The sequence below is a fragment of the Oryza sativa genome, chromosome 10 (genome assembly GCF_034140825.1).
Source record: "Oryza sativa Japonica Group chromosome 10, ASM3414082v1".
Classification (NCBI taxonomy): domain Eukaryota; kingdom Viridiplantae; phylum Streptophyta; class Magnoliopsida; order Poales; family Poaceae; genus Oryza; species Oryza sativa.
Window position 1 is genome coordinate 14,819,397 of NC_089044.1, and position 25,955 is coordinate 14,845,351.

Below are 25,955 nucleotides of genomic sequence, written 5' to 3' on the forward strand. Positions count from 1 at the left end.
GCAACAAGATCTCCGACATTACCGACGACGTTATCATCGCCGCCTTTACTAAAGGCATTCGCCACGACGACCTAGTCGGCAAGATCGGACGTAAACCTCCCAGGACGGTTAAGCAGATGTTTGAAAAAGCCAATGTGTATGCCAAAGCTGAAGATGCTATTACTGCATCCAAACAGTCGGGCACCACTTGGAAGCCGAAGAAAGACACGCCGGCCGCAGGAGAGAGGGGAAGTAACAATCACAAGGATCGCAAGCGTAAGCCCGAAGAACTTGTGGCGACAACTACCCCATCTTCCCGACAACGTTCCCGCGTCAACACCTTCGACAAGATAATGAGCTCCCAATGTCCGCATCATCCCAACTCCAACCATGTGGCCAAAGATTGCTTCGTCTACAAGCAATTTGCGGAACAATATGCCAAGAACACACGTAAGCCTTCAGACGGAGATCAAGGCACATCAAAGAAGAAAGATGACGAAGACGATGCCCCGACTGGTTTTCAGGACTCTCGCAAGGAGCTTAATCACATCTTCGGCAGACCCCTGGCTTACGAATCTAAGAGAAAGCAGAAGCTAACCGAACGGGAGATCAATGCAGTTTAGCCCAACACACCCCAATACCTTCGGTGGTCAGAGATAGCAATTAAGTTCGACCGCTCGGATCATCCCGACCGAGTGGTCCACCCGGGGCGGTACCCCCTGGTACTAGACCCAGTGGTTCGTAACGTCAAGCTCCGAAGAACCCTCATCGATGGTGGCAGTGCACTCAACATCCTTTTCGCCAAGACCCTGGACGATATGCAGATTCCTCGCACAGAATTAAAGCCGAGTAATGCACCCTTCCACGGAGTAATCCCAGGGCTATCAGCAATGCCACTCGGCCAGATCACTCTTCCATTAACTTTTGGTACTCGGGAGAACTTCCGCACAGAGAACATCTGCTTTGAAGTTGCCGATTTTGAGACAGAATATCACGCCATACTCGGACGCCCGGCGTTAGCCAAGTTCATGGCCGTTCCACACTACACCTACATGATGATGAAGATGCCTGGTCCTCGAGAAGTCATATCCCTACGGAGCGACATCAAGCAAGCCGTCACATGTGATAAAGAAAGTTGCGAGATGGCCCAGACCCGCGAGATCACACTCGCCCGAGAAGAGATCCGACTGGCTGCGACCATGGCAAGCGAAGGAGAAGTGCCCGCAACCAAGATGCCCAAAAGTGGAGAAAGCGATGCCAAGACCAAAAAGGTTCCTCTAGATCCCTCTGATCCTAATAAGACTGCTGTAATAGGCGCTGAGTTAGATTGTAAATAGGAAAGCGCGCTCATCACCTTTCTTCAAAATAATTAAGATATCTTTGCGTGGAAACCATCCGATATGCCTGGTATTCCTAGAGAGGTGATTGAGCACTCTTTACATGTTAAGGAAGATGCCAAACCCATCAAGCAGCGACTCCACCGCTTTGCACAGGACAGGAAGGATGCGATCAAGGAGGAATTAACCAAGCTATTAGCAGCGGGCTTCATTAAAGAAGTCCTTCATCCCGACTGGCTGGCTAACCCAGTCCTGGTTCGGAAAAAGACGGGGCAATGGCGCATGTGTGTCGATTATACCGACCTCAACAAATCTTGTCCCAAAGATCCTTTTGGGTTACCTCGCATTGACCAAGTAGTTGACTCAACAGCCGGCTGCGAGCTACTCAGTTTTTTGAATTGCTACTCGGGATATCATCAGATCCGACTAAAAGAATCCGACTGCTTGAAGACCTCATTTATTATGCCTTTTGGGGCCTACTGCTACATCACCATGCCCTTTGGATTAAAGAACATAGGAGCAACCTACCAAAGCATGATTCAAAGGTGTTTTTCAACTTAGATCGGCCGCAATGTTGAGGCTTATGTTGATGATGTAGTCGTCAAGACCAAGCAGAAGGATGATTTGATTACGGATCTTGAAGAAACTTTCGCGAGCATCCGCGCTTTCAGGATGAAACTAAACCCTGAAAAATGCGTCTTCGGAGTACCGTCAGGGAAGCTGCTTGGATTTATGGTGTCTCACCGAGGCATACAAGCTAACCCGGAGAAAGTTAATGCCATCCTCAACATGAAACCGCCGAGTTCTCAGAAAGATGTCCAGAAGCTGACTGGTTGCATGGCGGCGCTCAGCCGGTTTGTCTCACGACTCGGTGAGCGGGGGATGCCCTTCTTTAAACTGTTAATGAAAACAGACAATTTCCAGTGGGGACCCGAAGCACAGAAAGCCTTTGAAGACTTCAAGAAACTTCTCAGTACTCCACCAGTTTTGGCCTCGCCACATCCACAAGAGCCGCTGCTGTTATATGTGTCGGCGACCTCCCAAGTTGTGAGCACGGTCCTGGTTGTCGAGCGTGAAGAGGAATGCCATATTCAAAAAGTTCAACGACCAATTTATTTCGTTAGCGAGGTTTTGGCCGACTCCAAGACAAGATATCCTCAGGTTTAAAAGTTATTATATGGTGTCTTAATTACCGTCAGGAAATTATCCCACTATTTCCAAGGTCACTCGGTCACGGTGGTTACATCGTTTCCACTCGGGGATATACTTCATAACCGCGAGGCAAATGGACGAATCGCAAAGTGGGCCTTAGAACTGATGTCCTTTGATATATCCTTCAAGCCACAAACTTCGATCAAGTTCCAAGCTTTAGCCGACTTTGTCGCCGAGTGGACCGAGTGCCAAGAGGACACGCCCGAGGAAAAGATGGAGTATTGGACTATGCACTTTGACGGGTCGAAGAGACTTTCAGGCACTGGAGCCGGAGTTGTTTTAATTTCCCCGACTGGAGAAAGGTTAAGCTACGTATTGTGGATACATTTTTCTGCGTCCCATAACGTGGCGGAATACGAGGCGCTGCTCCATGGATTAAGGATTGCCATCTCTCTGGGCATTCGCCGATTAATCGTCCGTGGAGACTCTCAGTTAGTTGTTAATCAAGTCATGAAAGAGTGGTCCTGTCTAGATGATAATATGACCGCTTATCGACAAGAGGTACGCAAGTTGGAAGATAAATTCGACGGACTCGAGCTCACCCATGTCCTCCGACATAATAATGAGACAGCAAACAGACTGGCCAATTTTGGTTCAAAACGGGAAGCAGCTCCTTCAGATGTGTTCGTCGAACATCTTTACGAACCAACCGTGCCCAGAAAAGAAACAATTGAAGCCATGGATACTCAAGGTGTAAGCATGATTGAAGCCGACTGGAGAGAACCTCTCATAAGATTTTTGACCAAACAAGAACTCCCTCAAGACAAAAATGAAGCCGAGCGGATTTCCAGGCGCAGCAGACTTTACGTTATTCATGAGACTGAGCTGTACAAGAAAAGTCCATTAGGAATACTGCAGCGCTGTGTGTCTTTGGAGGAAGGGAGACAATTGCTAAAAGATATTCATTCAGGCATCTGTGGTAATCATGCTGCTGTACGAACCATTGTCGGCAAAGCTTATCGGCAGGGTTTCTTTTGGCCTACAGCTGTGTCTGATGCTGACAAGATTGTGCGGACATGTGAAGGTTGTCAATTTTTTGCCAGACAAATTCATCTGCCAGCCCAAGAGTTGCAAACCATCCCGTTGTCCTCGCCGTTTGCGGTCTGGGGGCTCGACATGGTCGGCCCGTTTAAAAGGGCAGTCGGCGGATACACGCATCTCTTTGTGGCTATCGATAAATTCTCCAAGTGGATTGAAGCTAAACCGGTTATCACGATCACAGCAGATAAAGCTAGAGATTTTTTCATCAACATTGTGCACCGGTTTGAGGTACCTAATCGGATCATCACTGATAATGGCACTCAATTCACCGAAGGAGTGTTTAAAGATTTTTGTGAAGATTTTGGCATCAAAATTTGCTATGCCTCCGTAGCGCACCCTATGAGTAATGGACAGGTTGAACGAGCCAACGGCATGCTACTCCAAGGGATAAAAGCACGAGTTTTTGACCGATTGAATCCCTATGCCGGCAAATGGGTGGAACAGCTGCCATCTGTACTTTGGTCCTTGCGCACCACTCCCAGTCGGGCTACGGGCCAGTCGCCGTTCTTCCTAGTTTATGGAGCAGAGGCAATGTTGCCTAGCGAGGTAGAATTTGAATCTTTGCGTTTCTGCAACTTTCGTGAGGAGCGCTATGGAGAAGACCGAGTAGATGATCTACACCGACTGGAAGAGGCCCGTGAAGCAGCCCTAATTCAGTCGGCCCGATATTTGCAAGGGTTGCGTCGTTATCATAACCGTAACGTCTGATCACGAGCTTTCTTAGTCGGAGACCTGGTTTTGAGGAAAATTCAAACTACACGGGATCGGCACAAGTTATCTCCTTTATGGGAAGGGCCATTTATAATCTCTGAAGTCACCCGGCCAGGTTCTTATCGGCTAAAGCGTGAAGACGGTACATCTATCGACAATTCTTGGAATATAGAACATCTTCGTCGTTTTTATGCTTAGGCATTACTTCTGTATTTTCCTCTTTGATGGCTAACATCAAGCCTTTTCTTGAGTTACCAGTCGGGGGCTACTATAATAATGGAGTGTGATCTTTATCAATTCAATTCGCCTACTTGATCTATCATTGCTCTGTTTAATTTTTTGGCTTAGTCAATGAGGACTGAAAGTTTTTAAACAACTTTTGCGAGTTTTAGGCTCAACAAGGTTTGACAAAAACTTTTAAGAAATCAGGAGCCAAGTTTGAAATATCATGCACAGCATAAATTCATTAGTATTGTACGAATTGTACCTCCATCATCATCAAAATGATTGTTATATCAATCAGTATCAGTCTTTTCATCATCAGAGTTATCAGGACCAGTCGGTCAAAGATCGGTGTCCTGAAATCTCTCAACTACATCAACTGCTATCTTATCGGCAGATTTTTGCGCATCGCTAATGAGGTCAAGAGCAGCTTCTTCGCTCGTCCTGTCTACAAAGCCATCAATGGCATCAACGTCAACCCTTGGATAAAGGGATTTGGTCATCGCCAACGCCAGACTCGCTCCCATACTCCCAGCTTCTTTGATGTCCTTGAAATATGTATCCGGAGCAACTCTCAGCTTGTCGAAGATTTCAGAAGCATCAAGTGTACTCGGACCGGTGTTATTGAAGAACATGGCTTGGATGAGTGGGGTAGCGGCATTAGCGACTTTATCCCGGGCTTCTTCAAGTTTTTTGATCTTGCCAACCAGGACGTCGAATTGAGCCTACGACTTGATCTTGCGGTCTGCATCAACAGATTCACATTAATAAGTCAGCATATGGAAGACAATGGCTTTTCAGGCATTGATTGTTGGTACCTTCAACTACCTTTAAAGCCAAGTCTCTCTGTCTTGCCAGCTCTGCCTTGTCATTTTCTAGAGTTTGGATCTGCTTCTCTAGTTGGGATATTTTGGCAGCTTGTACTACATTGATTCTGGTTAATCAAGATCACAAAGATAACAGCACAAGTTAGTTGGGCAGAGTTTCTACGTACCTTTTGATGAGCCACTCAGTTCAAAATTGGATTCCTGGAGCTCAGCAATTCGATCCCTCAGATCATGTTCATTCTTCCTAGCAAGTTTTTCTGTTTCGCGCAGTTGATTCCTGGTGGCTTCGAGGGTTCCCAGATGAGGGACTAATCTCTCTAAGGTTGCCGTTTTGGCTTCGTTCCTAAGATGAATCCTCTGCAAGACAGTTTAATTAGCGCTTGAACTAAAAGGCAAACGAGATGGTTGGGATTAGGCGCCAAAGAGCTTACATTTACAATGCGGGTTGCTTGACCAAGCGCCTCTTTCAGTAGGCATAACTCTTCGTCCTCTTTTTGCTTATTTATCACGATTCCTTGAGGCTGCATGTTGTCATCCCACCACTTGACCAGAATAGGAGGGCGCGAGTCCTCAGCTGCTCGTATCCGGAGGATTTCTTCTTCATCACCAATTATTGGCCCTAGTGTATCCATGAATGAAGATGAAGCAATCAAATAAAAGTCTGTTGGATCGTAATGATTTCAGATAGCGCGTCTACCTGTGATGATCCCCGGTCGGGGACGAGTGGACTCTTGTGTTTTCGCACGAGATCTAGTTTCAGAGTCATGGTCGGCATCCTTTTCGGGAGGACTGTTTGTTTGAGCTTCAACCTCAGGAATTTTTTGGCTTGGCCCTGTATCCGACTGGTTTCCAATCGGGGGCTCCTGGTTAACTCCGACTCCAGCTTTAGTCGATTGGCTTGCAGTCATGGGTTTGTCGCTGGGTTCTACATTGCCGCTGGCCTGCAGATTATCACTCGGGTGATCTTTTGCAGTCGGCTCGGTTTCTTTTGAGGAATCCGTTTCCATGTTAGTTAGATCAGAGTCTTTCTCAGAAGGATCTATATCAGATGGTTTCCTACAAGTTTTGCCATCAGTGTTATTTTCATGATGGGAGAATATTAATACAAGGAAGATTGTTATATGATCGGTACCTGGAAGACTTTCTGATTTTTGGCAAAGGACGACTAGAGGTTTTCTTCTTCGGATTAGTTGGCTTCGGAGGTTTTCCGGTCGCTCCTTTATCTTTGAGCTTTCCGATATCATCGCCTTCGTCGTCACTTGGAACCAGCTTCCTCTTGCGAGAATCTGACTGGCCGACTGGATCAGAAGCACTTGGTTGGGTTTCAGACCGAATTCTTGGTCCCCCGCTTCCCTGACTAGTTTGGCGGCGAGGTGATTGGTGCTGGGCGATTGGAGGACTTGACTTCATCAATGCGAACTCCTGAGCATAAATGTCGAGCAATTCAACAAGAGACGAAATCATGTTTTGAGGAAGGTTGGAACGTTTGAATACATACCGGTGGAGGAGGATTGAATGCATTGAACGGTATGACTGGCAGCAAGTGTGAATAGCTGACAATGATAGCATTGGAGAAGATCTTATACATCCTTTCCTTCATGACCTTGAAGTCAAGAGAATCTGGATCTTCACGGTTTGGGTCGTGCCTGCCGTCAAATTCGAAGGCTGTACGAGATCTCTCTTTGATTGGAGCTAACCGACACCTGATAAAGTGCCGGGTGATCTGTTCCCCTTGAAGGCCTTGTTCTTTTAGCTTTATCATCCTCTCCATCAGTTCCACTGCTTGCGCGGCTTCATCTCCCATTGGCAGTGAGTTCCAAGTATCCCGATAAACTGGAGGAAGACAGGAGTACTCGGGGAGAGCAGGCTCAGGGTTTTGGACATAAAACCAATTTGCATGCCAGCCTTTGTTTGAGGTTTTGAAGGGCATGGAGAAGTATTTTTGGCTTAAGGTTCCCCTGAGCTGGAAGCCAGCCCCCCCCAAACAACACATGGTTTGCTCTTGTTTGGCTAAGGCTTAAGGAAGAAGATGCGGCGGAACAAGGCGAAATGTGGCCTAATACCTAAAAAGGCTTCGCAGGCATGAATAAAATTGGCGATGTGAACTATGGAGTTCGGGTTCAGATGATGCAGGCTGATTCCATAGAAATTCAGAATTCCCCGGAAAAATCTTGAGGTTGGAAGGGAGAAACCGCCATAGAAGAAATGAGCAAATACCACGACTTCATGCGTATCGGGGGTCGGGAATGCTTCGCCAAATGCTGGTCGCCACCCGATGATCTCCTTCGCCGGAAGAACGCCGTGCACCACCATCTCCTTCAGATTATCTTCCGTCACATCGGAGGGCGCCCACTGACTCTCGAAGCTTTCTCTTTCTTCCGCCATGAATGTGAACTGGATGGTTTAATTTGGTCCGAGATATGGCTGGAGAGGGATGGGGAATCGAAGCGGTGGACGCGGGGAGAACTTTCGTGGAGTTTTTGAGGATGGATTGGAGCGGATTGGTGAACCCTAGTTTGGCCGGCGCAGTTTTGAACTGTAGCAGGAAATGGGGAAAATGGCGAGAGTCTCGGCGGGGAAGACGAAGCGACGCTTGGACTTCGGTGTTTTTAGGGTATCGGGAGTACTAATGGGCCTAGGCCTGTACAGTACTTCAGTCCAATATTACAATCAGCGTGGCCCGTTGTGATCCCTAGGGACTTAGACACTTTTTGCTTTGGCAATTTGTGCTCACAATGATGTGGCCCAATGCTGTTAAAATCCTTTTTAATGCAGTTTGATAATTCTTTGGAATTAATACGATGCAAACAAAAGGTGCCCAGCAGGAAGGTGTTATACTATTTTTATAAGCCTTATTAGGCTGCAAAAGCTGTTTGGGTTGATTCGAGATGACTAATTTGTTAAGAGTCATTCTCTTAGCATGTTATATGCTTAATTTGGTTATGGTGAGAGTCATAGCTTAGGCTATTAGACTCGTTGATTACCATGATTTTTGTCATGTTTGGTGGATCATTTTAAGAGTTTCTTACTCGGATTCCTATCAAATATGTCTATTTTTGGACCTTTTGAGTGTTTATCACTCGGCCCTTTTCGTATTTCTTATCCTTGATATATTCAAGTTGAGAAGCAGTCGGCTGGGTATTTTATTGAGTACCATGCAAGCTTCGTTATAAAACCACTCGGTTCTTGACTACATGTTTAGTTTTTCAACTAACCATATAGTCGGGGGGGCTACACCTAATTAGGTGCATCTACCCGATGCACCATGTTTTATTTTCGCCCTTCACAGTTTTTTAGCACTCGACAAGCTGGAGCAAGTTGAATTGAAGCACTCGGGTTATTGTTTTGTAAACTGCGAAGGTCTCGGGGGCTACTGTGGAGATTATGGATACCCCATATCAACACGACAGTTATAATTTAGTCGGATATATGGTACCAAATAAAGATAGAATATCTTTATGAGGACTCGGGTTAGTTTCTAACTTGAGTGTCAAGGAAATATCCGAGATCTTCGTCAGTCACGATTGTATTTTATCTGTAATCACATATTCCGTTAGGGATATGGACTGTATTTTGTAATACGGATCCCTTCCCCTATATAAGGAGGGGTCCGGGTTCCTCTCGGGACGATGTTTTTTTCCCAATCATACGATCAATAACATACTCGGCGGAATCATCCCCGGACAGGAGTAGCGTATTACTTCTTGAATAAGAAGGCCTGAACCTATATAAAATTCCTTGTCTCCAAACCCATCCACTTTTCTAGCTTGATAGCCACCCCCTTTTATTATTGCCGAAATCTTGTTTCGACAGTACCCTAGCATTGAGGCATGCGGTCTGCCTCAATCAAATTCTGAGGCATACATGGTTAGCCTCAAATACACCTTTCAGAAGCCAACTCTTATGCCTGCCTCAATATACTATTTTGAGGCAGGAGTATCCGAGGCGGTGCATGTTGGCCTCAATACATATTCTGAGGCGGATTTTTTAGGATTTTGAGGCTGATTAGCTCGCCTCCAAATGTGTACCATCCTGTAGTGACCGCGAGACGAATCTTTTGACCCTAATTATTCGGTCATTAGCACATGTGGGTTACTGTAGTACTTATGGCTAATCATAAACTCATTAGGCTCAAAAGATTCGTCTCGCGATTTACATGTAAACTGTGCAATTAGTTTTTCTTTTTATCTATATTTAATGCTTCATACATATGTCCAAAGATTTGTTGTGATGTTTTTGGGAAAAGTTTTTGGGAACTAAACAGCCCCTTAGTGTATGCCACCAGCCACCTTTTTTATAAAATCAAAGTAATGAAACTCTAAGCTTTCACCTTACATTGTCAATTATGCTACTTAATTTAGGTACATCTAAATAAGTGAAAAGTGAAACCTTTCCTTGCAAAATACAACGCCACGTCATTAAGGGAACTTCAGCCGTTCGATTCCTCATTCCGATGCTTCTAGCCGTTAGATTCCACAGTTTGCGAAATATTTTCGATACCCTTCAAGAAACTTCTTTTCTAAAGGGATCCTTCCACGAATCCACATCCCTCCCTGAGAGAAAAAATGGGAACCTTAACATCTCCTTTTTTTCATTTTACCCCCTCCACTTCTACCCTACCATGACCAGAGACACCTCCTCCGGTCCTCCGGTCCTCCCCATGCGTTGCCCCTACATATCCTCTCCTATGAGTTGAATCTAGCGGTCTCGCCGCTAGCGCTTGCCCGCTTGCTGCCCTCCTTCCCTAATCCCCTCGACCTCCTCTGTTATAGAGCCACCCACGACCCCTCATCTCCTTGCACGCCTGTGACACCACGTCCAAGTCCCGGCCAACGCCACCACGCCAAATCATCCCCATCCTGGCAGCTGCCGCGACACCTCCTCCTGTTCCTAGAGTCTAGCCCCACCAGCGCCAACTCTCCGTCCCCATCTCAGTCTTATTGTCCCTCAATCCATCTCATCTTCGATCTCCTCAATATCCAGACTTGCTCCTACCTAACCTAATGCCACCGGTTTAGAAGCTGAACTTGAAACCATGGTTCTGGTTTGATCCACCAGAACATCTCACAATTATCCATAGCATATAGTACCTTCCAAACCTTTGATCTATCAGAGAACGCCCTGAGTAATAGATTGATGCTTTTTTAGCATGGCTGTAGTTAGGAGGTCTCATCATCAATTAGCTAGTCTCTTATGATGATGGGCGACTCCGTGTCACCATATAGAAATGCATATCATAGGCTCAAAGAAAGAGATCTGAGCTCAATAGGAGGTCATGAAAGCGGATCGGTTTTAGGTAACTCGATCACTTCTCCCAGATCCTCCTCTTCCTCGACAAATACAGTGGCATCATCTTCGAGGAGGGATTCAGAAGATTCCAAAGGGAGACACGAAGACACGTTTAATCGGAGCAGGTCTAACGCGGATAGCGATCATCACGGCGTTCGTTTGACTATCTGCTCGCGTGATTACAAGGGGAACGAAAGTCCACTGCGATTATGAAGGTTACGATGCCGAGAAAAATGGAAATTGCGGGACGAATTAGATCATCCAAACACAATAGACAACACACACGGATATATATAAAATTACTTTATATTTATTTATATTGAAAACACACGGATACATCGCACTGGAGAAGTGCAGTAGCAGACCAGCAATATATACTAAGATAGGTCTGATGCTGCATATATATATGGTTCATCGATTCAGATCGAAACGTGTGTGTAATTAGGATTTGTCGGCGATGACCCAGGTCATAGAGCCATTAAATATCCAGTGGCAGACCTTGTTCTGACCTGGCTTCCCACCTAGTGCCACAAAAGCAGGATGCCCAGCATTCCAGGCAGACGTGTCAATGTGACAGATGGCGACACCGCTGTTGATCTTCTCCTTCGTCTGGACGGACAGGATCTCGGCCTCATAAACTCTGATTTTAGGCACCGAGTGGCAGTAGTATACCATGTATGGAAATAAGTATTCGTGGCATGATACCGAGCTGGTAATCTTGCCACCATTTATTCCCTTGACCTTACCTACATATATAACAAATGAACAAAATCAAAAATTATATATCCACTATATTAGTATTACTGTATTAGATAATTAACTGTTGTAAGCCAGCCTTTCATTTTACACAAATATGCCTGGTTATACCTTCTTGCCCCGTTCCAACACGAAAACTATATATATATATACAGGTATAATAATGTAGGAGGTTAGGTTATTCTGGTTTTCACTAGCTAGAATTTAATTTAATTCTATTTCCTATGAATACAAGTGCGCCACTTAACTAGTTGACACTGGATAGCTACACTCTATAGGATGCTTGCAACTCTAATTAATATCATAGCTTACCAATCATGATCGACTCGCCGGGCCCATTTGGCAGTACGGTACTCCGAACCACAATGTCATCACCTAACATCGCCACGGCAAAGTCGATCATGTCCTCTGCTGATGTGACGCACCGCTTCGTCTCGCCCTTGCTTGGCGAGCTCTGGCATTGCGCCACCGTTTCATCCACAGCCTTTGCCAAGGTTGTGTTTGGCTCTAGCCCGAACAGGGACTTGACAGCCTCAGCCTTGAATGGGATCCTATCCGCGATCGATCGGGGAAGGAACGACGAACGAGCCGTCGTCAACTCATTCGCTATATCTGGCATTCTGACCACATTCCCCTCTTTCAATTCTTGCTCCCGAAAAAATATACCAGGCTTTATAGTGATGTTGGTATGTTCGTATGTGAAGGTGCATGAGTAACTAAAGGTGCATCCATCTATGAAGACAGTGCTTGAGAGGGACTGAAAATAGGTAGAGTTAGGGCAGAGGAGGCGAGCAGAGCGGCAGATGGATGGGGATATGGAGAGCGGAGAGGAGAGGGAAGAGGAGACAGATGCGGGAAGAGGGGAGAGGAGTGAAAGGAAGAAGTCGGGGTGAGGAGCATTGTTAGGAATCTTGCGATTCCAGTAGCGGACGGTGGTCGCACCGGCGCTCAAGGGGTCTACAGATGACGCATGGAGAGGAAAGGGAAGAGAAAGGGCAGTGATGAGGAGGAGAATGAGAGAGAAGAGAAAGGATGTTGCCATTGGTTGGTAGAATGCTAGCTGTGCTGGAAAGACAAGTGAAGGGAGAGAATGAGAGCGATGAATAAATAGATGAATGGAAATGAAAATGACAACAGAATCATGATTAATGTCTATATTATTTTATTTGTATTTTAACAGTAAATATCTATTTGAAATATTATACAAGATCTGTTTATGTCATATTTAGCTCGATATTGAGGGCCAGTACCAAACCAATTTAATTATACATTCGTCTATCATTTCTAATTAAGTTACTGTCGTAGATTCAATAGAAAGGTCTAATTAGAAAAGTGTAATCAGATAGGATTTACTTACTTCACGAATAATTGCCATATGGTAATCATATTATTATCTTTCTATTGAATTTTTAATATAGATTTGAATACGGGGTTATACAGTAAAAAAACACACACACACATATATATACATATATATATACATATATATATATTTATATTATATGTATATATATATATATGTATATGTATGTACATATATATATATGTATGTATGTATATGTAGACATACATACATACAGATACAGATACTTATAGAAGATTGAACGAGAAAGTATGTCACTACGAGAAAAATATCATTCATCTCATATTAAAATTAATTATAAATTATGTTTTCATCAATTCTTTTTTTTAAGTACGATTTGCAATGTACATGTTGGCTGGCACTGCATACATATATGCTGTATGCATGTGCACTATGAAAAGATAATTAGAAACGTATCAATTACGGAGAATTCTTGAATGTTTCATAAAAATAATAAGATTAATATACTAATAGAGTTTTAGAAATCTAAATGAGAGTTTCTATAGATATATGAGTAATTTGTAAGTTTAAAAATCAAAATTTTTAGTAAGCGTTCGCATATGCTTATATCATATTCAATATCAAATTTGATACTACAATCAAATTCTGACATCTCTCTCTTCTGCTTGTGATCTCTCTCTCTCCCTGTCCTTCCTCTCAAGTTGTATCTCTCTTCCTCTTCCTCTCGCGTGATCTCTTTGTCCCTCTTTTTCTCTCCTTGTGCTTTTTACTCGCAAGTTGTATATCTATTCTTCTTTCAATCTTCGTCTTCCTCTCTCCCTCTAACATTTCTTGTTCGGGTTAAAACTAAATGTCTTCAGGTTATTAAAGGTAGTTATTCAAATGAGGAACTTTAATTATTTAGGCTACAACTATACTAGGAAGTTTGTACTTGTTTCATCAATTTGAAGCTGAGTGTCTTCAAGTTAAGTATTCTGGTATTCATGTTATGAATAACAATTATTCAAGTTAAGGATTGTAGGTATTCAGATTATTGACCGTATAAGGAAGTTTGTACTTTCCTTTTAGGTTGAAATTGAATGTCTCCAAGTTAAGTATTATGTTATTCATGTTATTAAAAGTAGTTATTTAAGTTAAGGACTTTAATTATTTAGTTTACATACTATACCAGCAAGTTTGTATTAGTTGTATTAATTTGAAATTGATTGTCTTCAAGTTAAGTATTTTTGATATTCAGGGACAAGGATTGTAGGTATTCAGGTTACAAACTACTCATATTAAGTTTGTACTTGCTTTGCAGGTTGAAACTGAGTGTCTTCGTATTAAGTTTAAATTATTCATGTAAGTAGTTAATCAAGTTAAGGATTCAAATTATTCATGTTACATACTGTAGCAACAAGATTGTACTTGTATTAAATTGAAACTGAATGCTTTCAAGTTAGGTATTCTTATATTTCGGTTAAAATTAACAGTTTTTCATGTTAAGAATTGTATATATTAAGGTTACAGAGTGAACCAGAAAGTTTATTCTTGCTTTTTAGGTTGAAACATAATGTTTTCAGGTTAATAAAGTTAGTTATTCAAATTAAGGACTTTAAGTATTTACTTTACATACTTTACCCATATGTTGTACTTGTTATATTAATTTGAATCTTAATGTTTTCAGATTAAATATTCTGGTATTTAAGTTATGAACTGTAGTTATTCAGGTTAACAACTTTAATGTTCGCGCAAGAGTGAGAGGGAAAAGAAGAAAAAAGATTGAATCATAGTGAAAATTTAATTTGCATTCTTTAGCTTGAATAACAATTATATTAACCTGGATAATAATTATATTAACATGAATAACTACTTTGTTAAGAAAATTTCCCTATTATATCAATTATGATATAGAAAAAGTGATATCGTCAACACATTTTCCACAACAAGTAGAAACGTGGGCTCCACCTTTGAAATCCTACTTGCATGCCGCGACAACGTAACTCTTGTCCTGCACAAATAAATAGCTACGTTTTTAATTCTCTGGGATACTGTACTGTATTTACTAAATTAAATAAGATAAGGAGCAGGTCCAAGTTGTGTCAATGCATTCGCTCTGGTCTCATTTCGCTCAACGAAAAGAGACAATTAAACTGAGGAAGTCAAATTTGAACAAACTAGATCAGCACATATAACGATAAAGACGAGTGAGCCCTAGTCATATATTATATACTTCCTCCGTTTCTAAATATTTGACACCGTTAATTTTTTAGCATATGTTTGACCGTTCGTCTTATTCAAAAACTTTTGTTAAATATGTAAAACTATATGTATACATATAAGTATATTTAACAATAAATCAAATGATAGGAAAAGAATTAATAATTACTTATTTTTTTAATATGATGAATGGTCAAAACATATTTAAAAAAGTCAACGGCGTCAAATATTTAGAAACGGAGGAAGTATATATATATATATATACACACATATATATATATATATATATCATCAGTATCGATCTACTGATTGAGTTTGCTCAAACGTCACACCATTAGTTTTGTCTCTTTCAGCCGAGTGAAGGAGAGACGCTACTCGGCACGTTTGAGCAAACTCAATCAGTAGATCGATACTAATGATATATATAAAGATATATAACAACTAACGAGCGAGTCACGATCATGATTGTTTCAAATGAGACGGCGAATGCACATGCTTGTTTCAAATGAGGTCGATGTTCCCTTTATTTTCGAAATTATACTTTAATATTTTGTATGGAAATTTTTTATTATATTAGTTGATATTTCTGCATATCCTCAGTAAATGAACCTCATTCAAATATATTTGTAATTTCATTGTTGAACTTAATTGTTTTACAATTTTGTGAAATACTTTCGGATTTATTAACTAGTATATATTTTCTTCATCAATAAATATATCAAATGAGAGTCACTACTACTTTGACAAAAAAAAACAAATAAAAAAGGCTAGCATCAATGAATAAAAATAATTAAATAACTTTAAATTTATTTGACTTCTCTAACTAAGATTACTTTTATCTTCTGTTCTCTCCTCTTAAGTACTCCCACAATAGAAGGAAAAGAGCTTTTGGATAGAGATTTTCCTTCATTTTCAAGGATTAGTTATTTAGTACAAAACAATGGAAAATAAATCACAAAAAATGATCTCTGAAACTATATGCATTAATAATATTGGTTAGCGATTTCAATTTTAAGCCAATAAACTACGAATTGCAGTTTAGATGGATACTTTTTTTTTTACTTTTACTAGTATGATTCTCAAATTATAATTAACTCAGATCATTATGTTTTTCCCTTTTTCATGATGTTCTGAAATGTTAGATAGTTTGATGCTAAATATTAATTTGAAATTGGAAAAATCACAATGTATGTACGACAAAACAAGCTCCAATTGCATTTTTGGAATTAAGTGGATTACCTTTGCAAAACATGAAATCAGGAGTCACTTTGAAGATGTTAAAAATAAAAGAATTATGCTATAATCAAATTAAAATATATATGGTGATAGCATGCGAGTTTGGCCAGTAATGTCAGCATTAATTAGGTGATAGTTTATTCATTTTTTTGGCATAAGCACTAATAAAATTTAAAAATTATATTTAGGGGCTTAAGTAGCTAATTCTTCGTGATGTATTATGAGTATAATTTTTAATTTGTAATTTAATATGATTATTTTGTAAAATAGTGAACCACATACAAAATTTTTTTGGCTTCGCCCATCGATGTGAGTTCAAGGGAGAGCAATATTACTAAAATCAAGTGCTAGTTTATTTATTTTACTAACATAAATATTAACAAATTTGAAATAAATATATAGAGACTTAAGCTAATGTTAGCAATATAATGTGAATATAGTTTTTATAATAATTTTAATTTAATATAAATATATTATTTAAAACAATAGTAAACCCCGTACGATTTTTTTTTGCTCTGTTACTATAACCGATGCGTTCGGTGGAGAGAGAAAAAATAGGACTGATGTTTGACAAACTAATTTAATCAGCTAGCATCTGCTAACGAAAAAGATAACGAGTGAATGCTTGGCAAACTAATTAAATCAGCTAACATTTTCTCTAGTCTCGTCTCATTTTGCTCAAAAGAGAGACAAAACTGAGAGAGTGACATGGCGTCTGTAAATGGTCCTCTTTTCTCTGTCAAAAGACTGCGGTCGCATAGAAGTCTTATCCAGACCACCACAGCATCCTTATCCTACATGCATGCATGCAAGCCTTAACAAGGCAGTTGGTTTAATGTGAGCGACGTGAGACAGTGGCATGGCGTCTATACATGCTCCTTTTTCTGCCAAAAGATTAGTCTGCGGACTGCCGTAGCATAGAAGCCTTATCCAAACCATCGCCACAGCATCCTTATCCTACATGCAAGCCTTAACCATGCTGTTGGTTTAATGTGAGCGTGTGAGAGAGTGGCATAGCGTCTATACATGCTCCTTCTTTTTCTGCCAAAAGATTAGTCGGCGGACTGCGGTTGCATAGAAGTCTTATCCTGACCATCGCCACTGGGAAATGTTAGCACCTAAGTCACTCTTTCACTGTTATTGCTACACACGAAATAGACGAAAAATCCAATATGCTCTAAAATGCATGATTTGTACACAGTGGGTTGGTACTAGTCTAAAATGAGTTTAGGTGAAAGAATTTCTATTTTATCACTTTTTATTTGGGAGTTATTAATTTTAGAAGTTTACTCGGTAAAGGGTAGTATTGGCTTAGGTAGAGTTATGAAATATTTTTGCCATGTGATTTTTGTTAGATTTGACTTTACAGAGGTGTAGTGGTGTGTTTTCTAAGACAAACACATTTGGTTTCACAATTTTTGTAGTTATAATGATTTTCTTATGAATTTTACAAGTTATAACGTGTTGTAGGCACATAGTGTTCTACATGTATATGTCTTGAGAGTTTTATGTCCAGAACATGTTCCATCTTGCTTAAGTTGTATAAAATGAATAATTTAGTTAACCAATCTAATCTTAGTTCACAATTTTAGAGATTATATTATTTGCTACACATTTGATAAGTATGGAGATGCTATATATTAGTTATTTAACAAATCAATATATAAATGGTTATATATGAGCTAAGTGTGCTAAGTTTTGGTGGGAGAGGTTCGAGTTATAGGTTCTCTGGTCCATCTAGGACTTAATTTGTTTATTAAGACTTAGGTTGTAGCACATATATATTTTGCTTAACTAATAGCTAATCAATTAGTTTTTAGTTTTTAGAACTCTGCAGAGTTTGGACAGCTTTACCCACATGATATGATTTGCTCTAGTTTATTCGGTACTCGTCGGTACCACCATACTCTACACATTGAGTATGGTCTAGAGGTTATAACGAAGCCTTTACACTACTTAGAGTCTAGCCTTGCATCGGCGCGTTACATGTTCCTCCATCCTAGGCCGGCATACTTGGAATATGTCTAGAACAGTTAAGTGGCGGGCTCACGCTTTAAACTTAACGCTGTGGTGGTAAACATCAAACGGACCCCACCACGTGGTACAATACCGTTGTATTGGAAAGACTTAGTCACCTAAACTACCACGTCGGGGTAAATAGGAAGTTTCAATAAATTATCGACTAATTCATACACACCGGCCTACCAGAATGCAAGGCTGCATGCTAAGTAACTTAATAAGCCAAGGCTATCCCATACTAGCACATGTAGATATACGGATAACTTTAAGTCGGTGACACAAGTTCAGTCCTTACGGATTTGGGCAAACACTCCTCTATCAGTATACAACTAGGAAAAAACTACTTCCACAGGTTCCAAACAGAAAGAATTTGCAAGAACGTATAACTATGTTCATCTGTTCTTGCAAATTCTAATGCCATTGGAAGGTCCTGCCTGAGCAGATCTTCAAGTCCCAACATTCTAATCATCCGAGTTCTACAAATAATAAAATGCAAGCCATTTGGATTTTGTTTTCTGACATAAAATTCTTGTATGTTGTTTGCATGTTCTAATGTGATGCGAGACAACGTTTGAGTCGACATACAAAGGCAAAATGCAGGAAGAATACTAAGTAAGGGGAGTAATCAAGCTAATAACCTATTGGTTAATCACATGATGTGCTATATATATATGTAAAGATGTTGGTAGGGTAGATGATTTGGAATCCATATTATATACCTCTCCCAAACCAAATGACTGTACATATCACTTGCCAATCAGAGTGCCCAACAGAAAAGCTCTTGATTGCCACTGCCTCACTGGGAAGTGTTCAACAATGCTGACAACAAGGAGGCCATCATCAGCACATTGCATAGCTTTTGATACCAGCACAAACACCGGTAGTGATGTCCTTCATCAAATTTTATCTCAAGTCTCAAAACCAAACAGCCATTATACATGCAAAACTAGGGCCTGTTTAGTTCGCGAAATAAAAATTTTTGGATGTCACATCGGACATTTGACCGGATGTCGGAAGGGGTTTTTGGACACGAATGAAAAAACTAATTTCATAACTCGCTTGGAAACCGTGAGACGAATCTTTTAAGCCTAATTAATCTGCCATTAGCATATGTAGGTTACTGTAGCATTTATGGCTAATCATAAATTAATTAGACTCAAAAAATTCATCTCGCAATTTCTTCCTTAACTGTGCAATTAGTTTTTCCTTTTAATCCATGTTTAATGCTTCATGCATATGTCCAAAGATTCGATGTGATATTTTTGAAAAAAATATTTTGGGAACTAAACGGGGCCAATATTAGACACAAGCTGAGTACATACAGACAAACTAAGTTATCAAACCTCTACTACTTATTGGCTTTGCTACTTCTGTGCTCTCTGAAGCTGAAAGGAACACCATGCTAGCTGTCATGCGTGATTTCCTGATGATTTTTCTGTTTGGCCAGCGCGGAACAAGCAGTATGGAGCAAGCTTCAGTTCTAATTTGCCAAGCAGAAACAATGATGCTCGGCTGGCTTCAGTTCCTGGTGCCTTCCAATCGCAGTACAATATGCATGATGTTTTTTTTTTTGTGTCTCTCCTATGTTTGCTGATTGATCCTGATCGAGCAGCTAGGCGGTATAGCGTCTTGGGAGGGGAGCATATGTACTGTTCATATAAGAGCAAATTGTGGTCTTGTTGATTGTGCATGATTTTAAGACCCTGTTTAGATGGGACCAAAACTTTCAAGTCCCTATCGCATCGAATGTTTGGACACTAGTTATAAATATTAAACGTAGACTATTAATAAAACCCATCCATAATCTTAGACTAATTCGCGAGACGAATCTATTGAGCCTAATTTATCCATGATTAGTCTATGTGATGCTACAGTAAACATTCTCTAATTATAGATTAATTAGGATTAAAAAATTTGTCTCGCAAATTATATTTCATTTATGTAATTAGTTTTATAAGTAGTCTATATTTAATACTCTAAATTAGTGTCTAAATGAAGGGACTAAAGTTAAGTCCCTGGATCTAAACACCACCTAAGTCTCTTGCAGACTGGCATTGTCCTAGGCAGGTGGTAGAGGCTCAGCAGACTATATATATATATACAAGTGGAGATTTGCTCCATTCCAACAAAAAGTATCTCGAGGTACCGGTACCTCACGGTACCAAATCATTTCCGATCGTTGAATCTAGCTGGGTTGGATATCCATTGTTAGGTCCAACGATCGGAAACGATTTGGTACCGTGAGGTACCGGTACCTCGAGGTACTTTTTGTTGGACCGGAGCAAATCTCATACAAGTGGTATGTGCATCAGTTGTATGACACTATCCACCTTATTTATAAAATCAAATCAAGTAATGTAACTCTAAGCTTTTCACCTTACATTGTTAATTGTGCTACTTAATTAAGGCACATGCATATTTAAATCCTTCACTAATTCTGCTTAGCCTAGGCTAGCCGGTCTGGTCGCTAGCTCATAGAAGGCAAGCTAGTCTGCTTCTGTGGTTCGAGCACCTCCACAACAGGAGATGTAACCTTTCCCGACAGGCGAGAATACTATCGGTAATCCTTGAAAACTGTATGGAACTACGTAACTGACAGTGTACCGTTGGAAAAAATCGGCCGAGAATGAGTCTGTCGGAGATACACAAAATTAGCGCGTTAATTACTAACTACCGTCGGCCCTTAAATTGCCAACGGAACATGACCAACAGTCTTCCCTTAGGCGGCCTGGACAAACATTTCACTAACTGTAACAGTATTCAAACATCCCAACTATCAAAGTCAATAACTGATGTACTATGCTGTGGTAACTGGACAGTTGAAGTTAAGCTTATCTGTTACAACTTATATCATTGTCGGCAACTATAATTTTAAGATTCTATTCAAATTTAACCAGGCATTTAATATTTTAGCATTTTAAGCAATGCAATAAACAATCGTGCAACAATATCCAATGGACGTCACCTATAATACGCGAATTAAAATAACACTGCCATACAAATCTTTAAAGTCCACTTTCTTACTCAAACTGAATGTAACATAACACTCCATATACTAAAGTTCTAGTGATAATGAGCATTTGATCTAGCAAGTCACAGATTGTACACTTAAGATCCTCACCTAATTAGTTTTTCCAAAATGAATCAAATCGATCTCGGCAGTCATAATCAGACTGGAATCCCATCATCATGATAAGAATAAGCTAGTTTCAACATGACCTGATCTAGTGGCCGCTCTTTTTCCAAGTTGAGGGTTGAGACACACCAAACTCTGAACTTGAGGTGGGCTAGATATTGATTCATATGCAAAACGAAACAAATGAAAATTCATGAGTTGCAAAGTCAATTTATTTTGATGTAACAGAAGTAACTACTAATTAATTGCTAGACATGGGCAACCCTTTTGCCATCAAACAACCTATAAATGCAAAAGAGAGGATGCTACGCTCTACATGAACAAGACGAATCACCGTAAAGAGGACTCATATGTCCTACCTGAACTTTACAATACAAATTTCACAATCGTCAATGGAAAGAGGAGTGTGATCAATTCTATATAGATTGAACAAGATAAACTCTTGAACTTGATGATCTACCTGGAATACTATGAACTGCATGACCTAGTAAAATATATCGAATTTAGTAGGAATTTGGCCATTAAAATGTATTATCTGATCAACCTTATATATCAAGCAATGCCTATACAGTCTACCTTTTCATTTCCTCCATACGAACCTAGCTAACAGCTTTTATTAAATTAAATACATCAGACTGAAGGCATGCATGAAACAAATGTACATGAACTCCCATCTGAAATGGAGAGATATACTCACCCATAAAGCATCAGCTGCAATCTTGAAAAATAAGCTCAGATAGTTTAAAACACTAGTATACTGACAAATCAAATTAATTCAGTTAAAGAAATGCACTAGTATTACTGCAACCTGCTGCCACTACGTACTGTAACATCTGAAATTTTTATTTGAGATCAAGAAAATGACATGTGAGGTAAAATAATTCAAAATACTGCCAATGAAGAGTTGAGGATTGAACAGTTTCATGAATGAAAAGCACTACTCAAAATATGAAGTCCAGACCTATGTGTTGTTCTGGTCAATATTTCCTGTTCTGTCAGTGGGACAGCCAGAAAAATTATGCTGAAAATACTCCCTTCCATCATAGTAATATTGAGGAACCTTTTATTAATTGCAGTTCCCATGTGTGTAGTGTAGTGGAATAGTCTATACCATAAAAATTGTAATAAACTAAAAATTGCCTGTCGGTCTTTTGTACACTGTTGGTGACTGCAAGAATTGTCGGTAACCTAACAATTATATTTTCTAAACCGTCAACTATTACTTGGTCACTGTCGGCAAAAGAAATTCAAATCTTGTAGTGCTCGTTGCATTTGCCTGCATGTGTCTCCGAGAGGCATAGTTCCCAGTGCTTGATTAGCCCGATGTCACGACCCGGCAACGGCAGCAAGTTGTATGGGTGAAACGATGGAGGCCGCAAGTTTCTGGGGATTTGTTGGGAGTGCAGCGTGTCTCGGCTCCTTCCAGTTAATTGGAGTCTGGTTTCAGCCGTCGTAGTTTCTCTAAGCTTTAGTTTTTTTTCATTTGTTTTTTCTCCCTTCCTCTAACATAAGCCGGTCTGGCTAATTGTATTGTGTAACTGAAACTTTTTTTCTTCTAATATATATTGATGTGCAATCTTTTTGCGTGTTCGTGAAACGATGGAGGCCGAAGCCTCGGGCGTCACGGCTGTCGAGGCACAACGGCCGGCGATCACGATAAACAGAGATGATCGAAAGCAATGCGCTAGGGAGAACGGGCGCATATGAGGAAGAAAGAACTAACGAGAGAGCGAGATTAGAGATTAATAACTTCTTGCTTTCCCGAATGATAAGGTACAGACTCCTTTAAATACCACTACTACCTTAACCTCCAAGCAAACCTCCTAATACATATCTGCAAACAACTCAACTTATCGCTAAAAACCTAGCTAATTAACCTAGCCGTAAGCCAACAACCTACTTGTCGAACTAGGACTCTGCTATGTTGTGTTGGACGTAGAACTTGCACTTGGATTTAGACTTTTGACGTTCATACTGGATCCCCCATGTGACACCTGATTACATCTGCTGAACGATGTTGATGATGTGTCCAAATTCATGCCTCGCAAGCCTAATTTGTCGCTCGAGTCCTCAATAAGACAACTACAAGCAGTTAGCAATCCTCTATATGCAGAATTGTCTATAGCTTCTTTAATTAAAACAAATGTGAGGATGCATTAATTAAAGACATGAATTAGTGAAGAACTCACCACCTTATGGACCCTCTTTTGTCTTCACATAGCTGCTTGGAGAGTTGTAGAGCTACACGGTGCTATATCCTAGTGTTTAATGGGAGTAATCCTAGTGTGGCCTTTGGTGCATGACTGGAGCCTCCAAACTCAGTGAGTTTCTTAGTAGGTCACTAACCCCGGATGAGTAAAGGTTGTGTTGAGGCGGTATCATTTAAATGCAAGCGTTGTACTCCCTCCGTTCCTAAATATCTGACGACTTTAAGTTGACTTTTTTAAATATATTTGACCATTCATCTTATTTAAAAAATTTAAGTAATTATTAATTCTTTTCCTATCATTTGATTCATTGTTAAATATACTTTTGTGTATACATATAGTTTTACATATTTCACAAAAATTTTTCAATAAGACGAATAGTCAAACATATTTAAAAAAGTCAACGGCGTCAAATATTTAGGGACTGAGAGAGTATCTGTTTGCAGTGAGTGCAGGTGTTTCAGCTCCCATCCCATGTTTCCTCTTCTCTCTTAATGAAATGATACGTAACTCTACTGCATATTCGAGAAAAAGAAACATAGGAGTAATAAAGTACTAAAGCATTCAGTGTATGCTCCTATATATGTGTTTGCATGACTTTAAAAGTTAAAACTGGTGCCGTCACTCACAATGCACAAACTTAATTAACCATATCGCCACTTCATATAATGTCCTTATGTGTGCGAGCAGTAAATTAATTTTTAGTATAATTGCAGTTACCCTTGAGAAGTAAATTTGCAACTCTGCCGGATTGAATTTACTACACCAGTTAGCCTTGTTTGATGTGCACATCACTCTACATCTGGTTAATGTTCTTGGCTAGCAAGTATTGTACTAATCAATAATGATATCTTAACTTGTTGAGCAGACCTCATTTCCTCATAAACAAAGCTTCTCCAGAAACTGTTTTTAAGCTGAACAATTCTGCACTAACCTTTTATATAGCAATAACATTTTCAGTGATGTTATATGGCATTGTACTACTTATGCCATTCATGAAGTAAAGCATATATGCCAATGTTTGTGCATGACAAACATTAAACAAATCTCAAGCTAGAGTCCCTTAGCTTGTAATTAGTTATGCACTTATTAAATAAAGTACACGGTTAGAATACAACTTGATGTTTAGTTTCAGAAGCAAATAACTTAAGAATTAATGCATCCTCGTAAATCGCAATTAACAATATATAGTTGTAGAGAAAGTAGAATGGATGCCTCACCAATGTGGGGAGGTTAATCTCTTATATATATATAACTGAATTACAATGAATGCTAGTGCTGAGATACAATCAAAACAAGAGAGTTACATAAGACCAAAGGTCTAGGGAGAGTAACTATTTGGGAGTGTCAAGGTCTAGGAGACCAACAGCCTATAGATTAATAATAATCCTAATACCCGCCCGCAGTCGTAGCAGGAGGAGTACGAACACAAAGACTGGACCGAAAATTAGTAAATAACTGAACCGGTAAGCCCTTGGTCATGATGTTCGCGAACTGGTGTGATGAAGGAACGTAAAGCACCCGCACTTGTCCCAAAGCCACCTTTTCTTGGACAAAATGAATGTCCATCTCGATATGCTTCGTCCGATGATGATGCACAGGATTCGCTGTCATGTAAATAGCACTCACATTGTCACAATAGACAACAGTACCCGAAGCAAGTGGGACATGAAGTTTCTGGAGTAGTTGTCACAACCAGCATCACTCGGCAATGGCATGGGCAACAGCACGGTACTCCGCCTCAGCACTAGAGCGGGAGACAGTAGTCTGGCGCTTGGATGACCAAGAGACTAGATTGTCGCCAAGAAAGACACAGTAGCCGAACGTAGAACGATGAGAATTGGGGCAACCTACCCAATCCGCATCGGAGTATGCCGTCAGGGACTGAAGCGGGCCAGAGTCGATGTGGAGGCCGGAGGAGAGACTGCCCTTCACGTACCGGAGGATACGCATGACCAAGGCGAGATGGAGCTCTCACAGATCATGCATGAAGAGGCAGACTTGCTGAACGGCGTAGGTGTTAACAGTGAAATTTGGTAAGCCCAGAGTAGTTATCGGCTTAGAGTCAGCATCGACTTCGAAGTCCTGAGATTAGCCGATGAGAGTTCTCAAGTCGTCAGTTGTCGGATTCTTGCTATATTCGGTTAAGGAAATTGATCTACTAAAAGAAGCTTATCCAGAAGAGACCGAGTTCAAAGAGAATGCAGCATGGCAAGTTATCTATTAATTAGGAATAGTTTGTTAGTTTCCTTTTATCTTTAGGAAAGTGTGTTTAGTGTCCTATCAGGACTTTATCTTTTCCTTTCATCATTAGGAAAGTTTCTTTCTTATCCGACAAGGACTTGTATCAACCCATGGGTATAAATATGTACAGCCGGGGTCTATGTAATCTATCGCTACGATCAATACAATTCGGCGCATCGCCACCTTTTACCTTTTCTACTTTATTTTATCGTCCGG

At 40.4% G+C, this 25,955-nt stretch overlaps 1 protein-coding gene across 1 annotated transcript; it reads right to left on the reverse strand.

Annotated features, from left to right (window-relative positions):
* Positions 1 to 10,906: 10,906 nt before the first annotated feature.
* Positions 10,907 to 12,476, reverse strand: LOC4348595 (BURP domain-containing protein 16-like). The gene is made up of 2 exons (NM_001403967.1): positions 11,687 to 12,476; positions 10,907 to 11,364 (listed from the first exon to the last, which is right to left on the reverse strand). Exons 1-2 carry the CDS (start codon positions 12,414 to 12,416, stop codon positions 11,060 to 11,062), a joined length of 1,035 nt encoding a protein of 344 aa, NP_001390896.1. The 5' UTR covers positions 12,417 to 12,476; the 3' UTR covers positions 10,907 to 11,059.
* Positions 12,477 to 25,955: the final 13,479 nt, after the last annotated feature.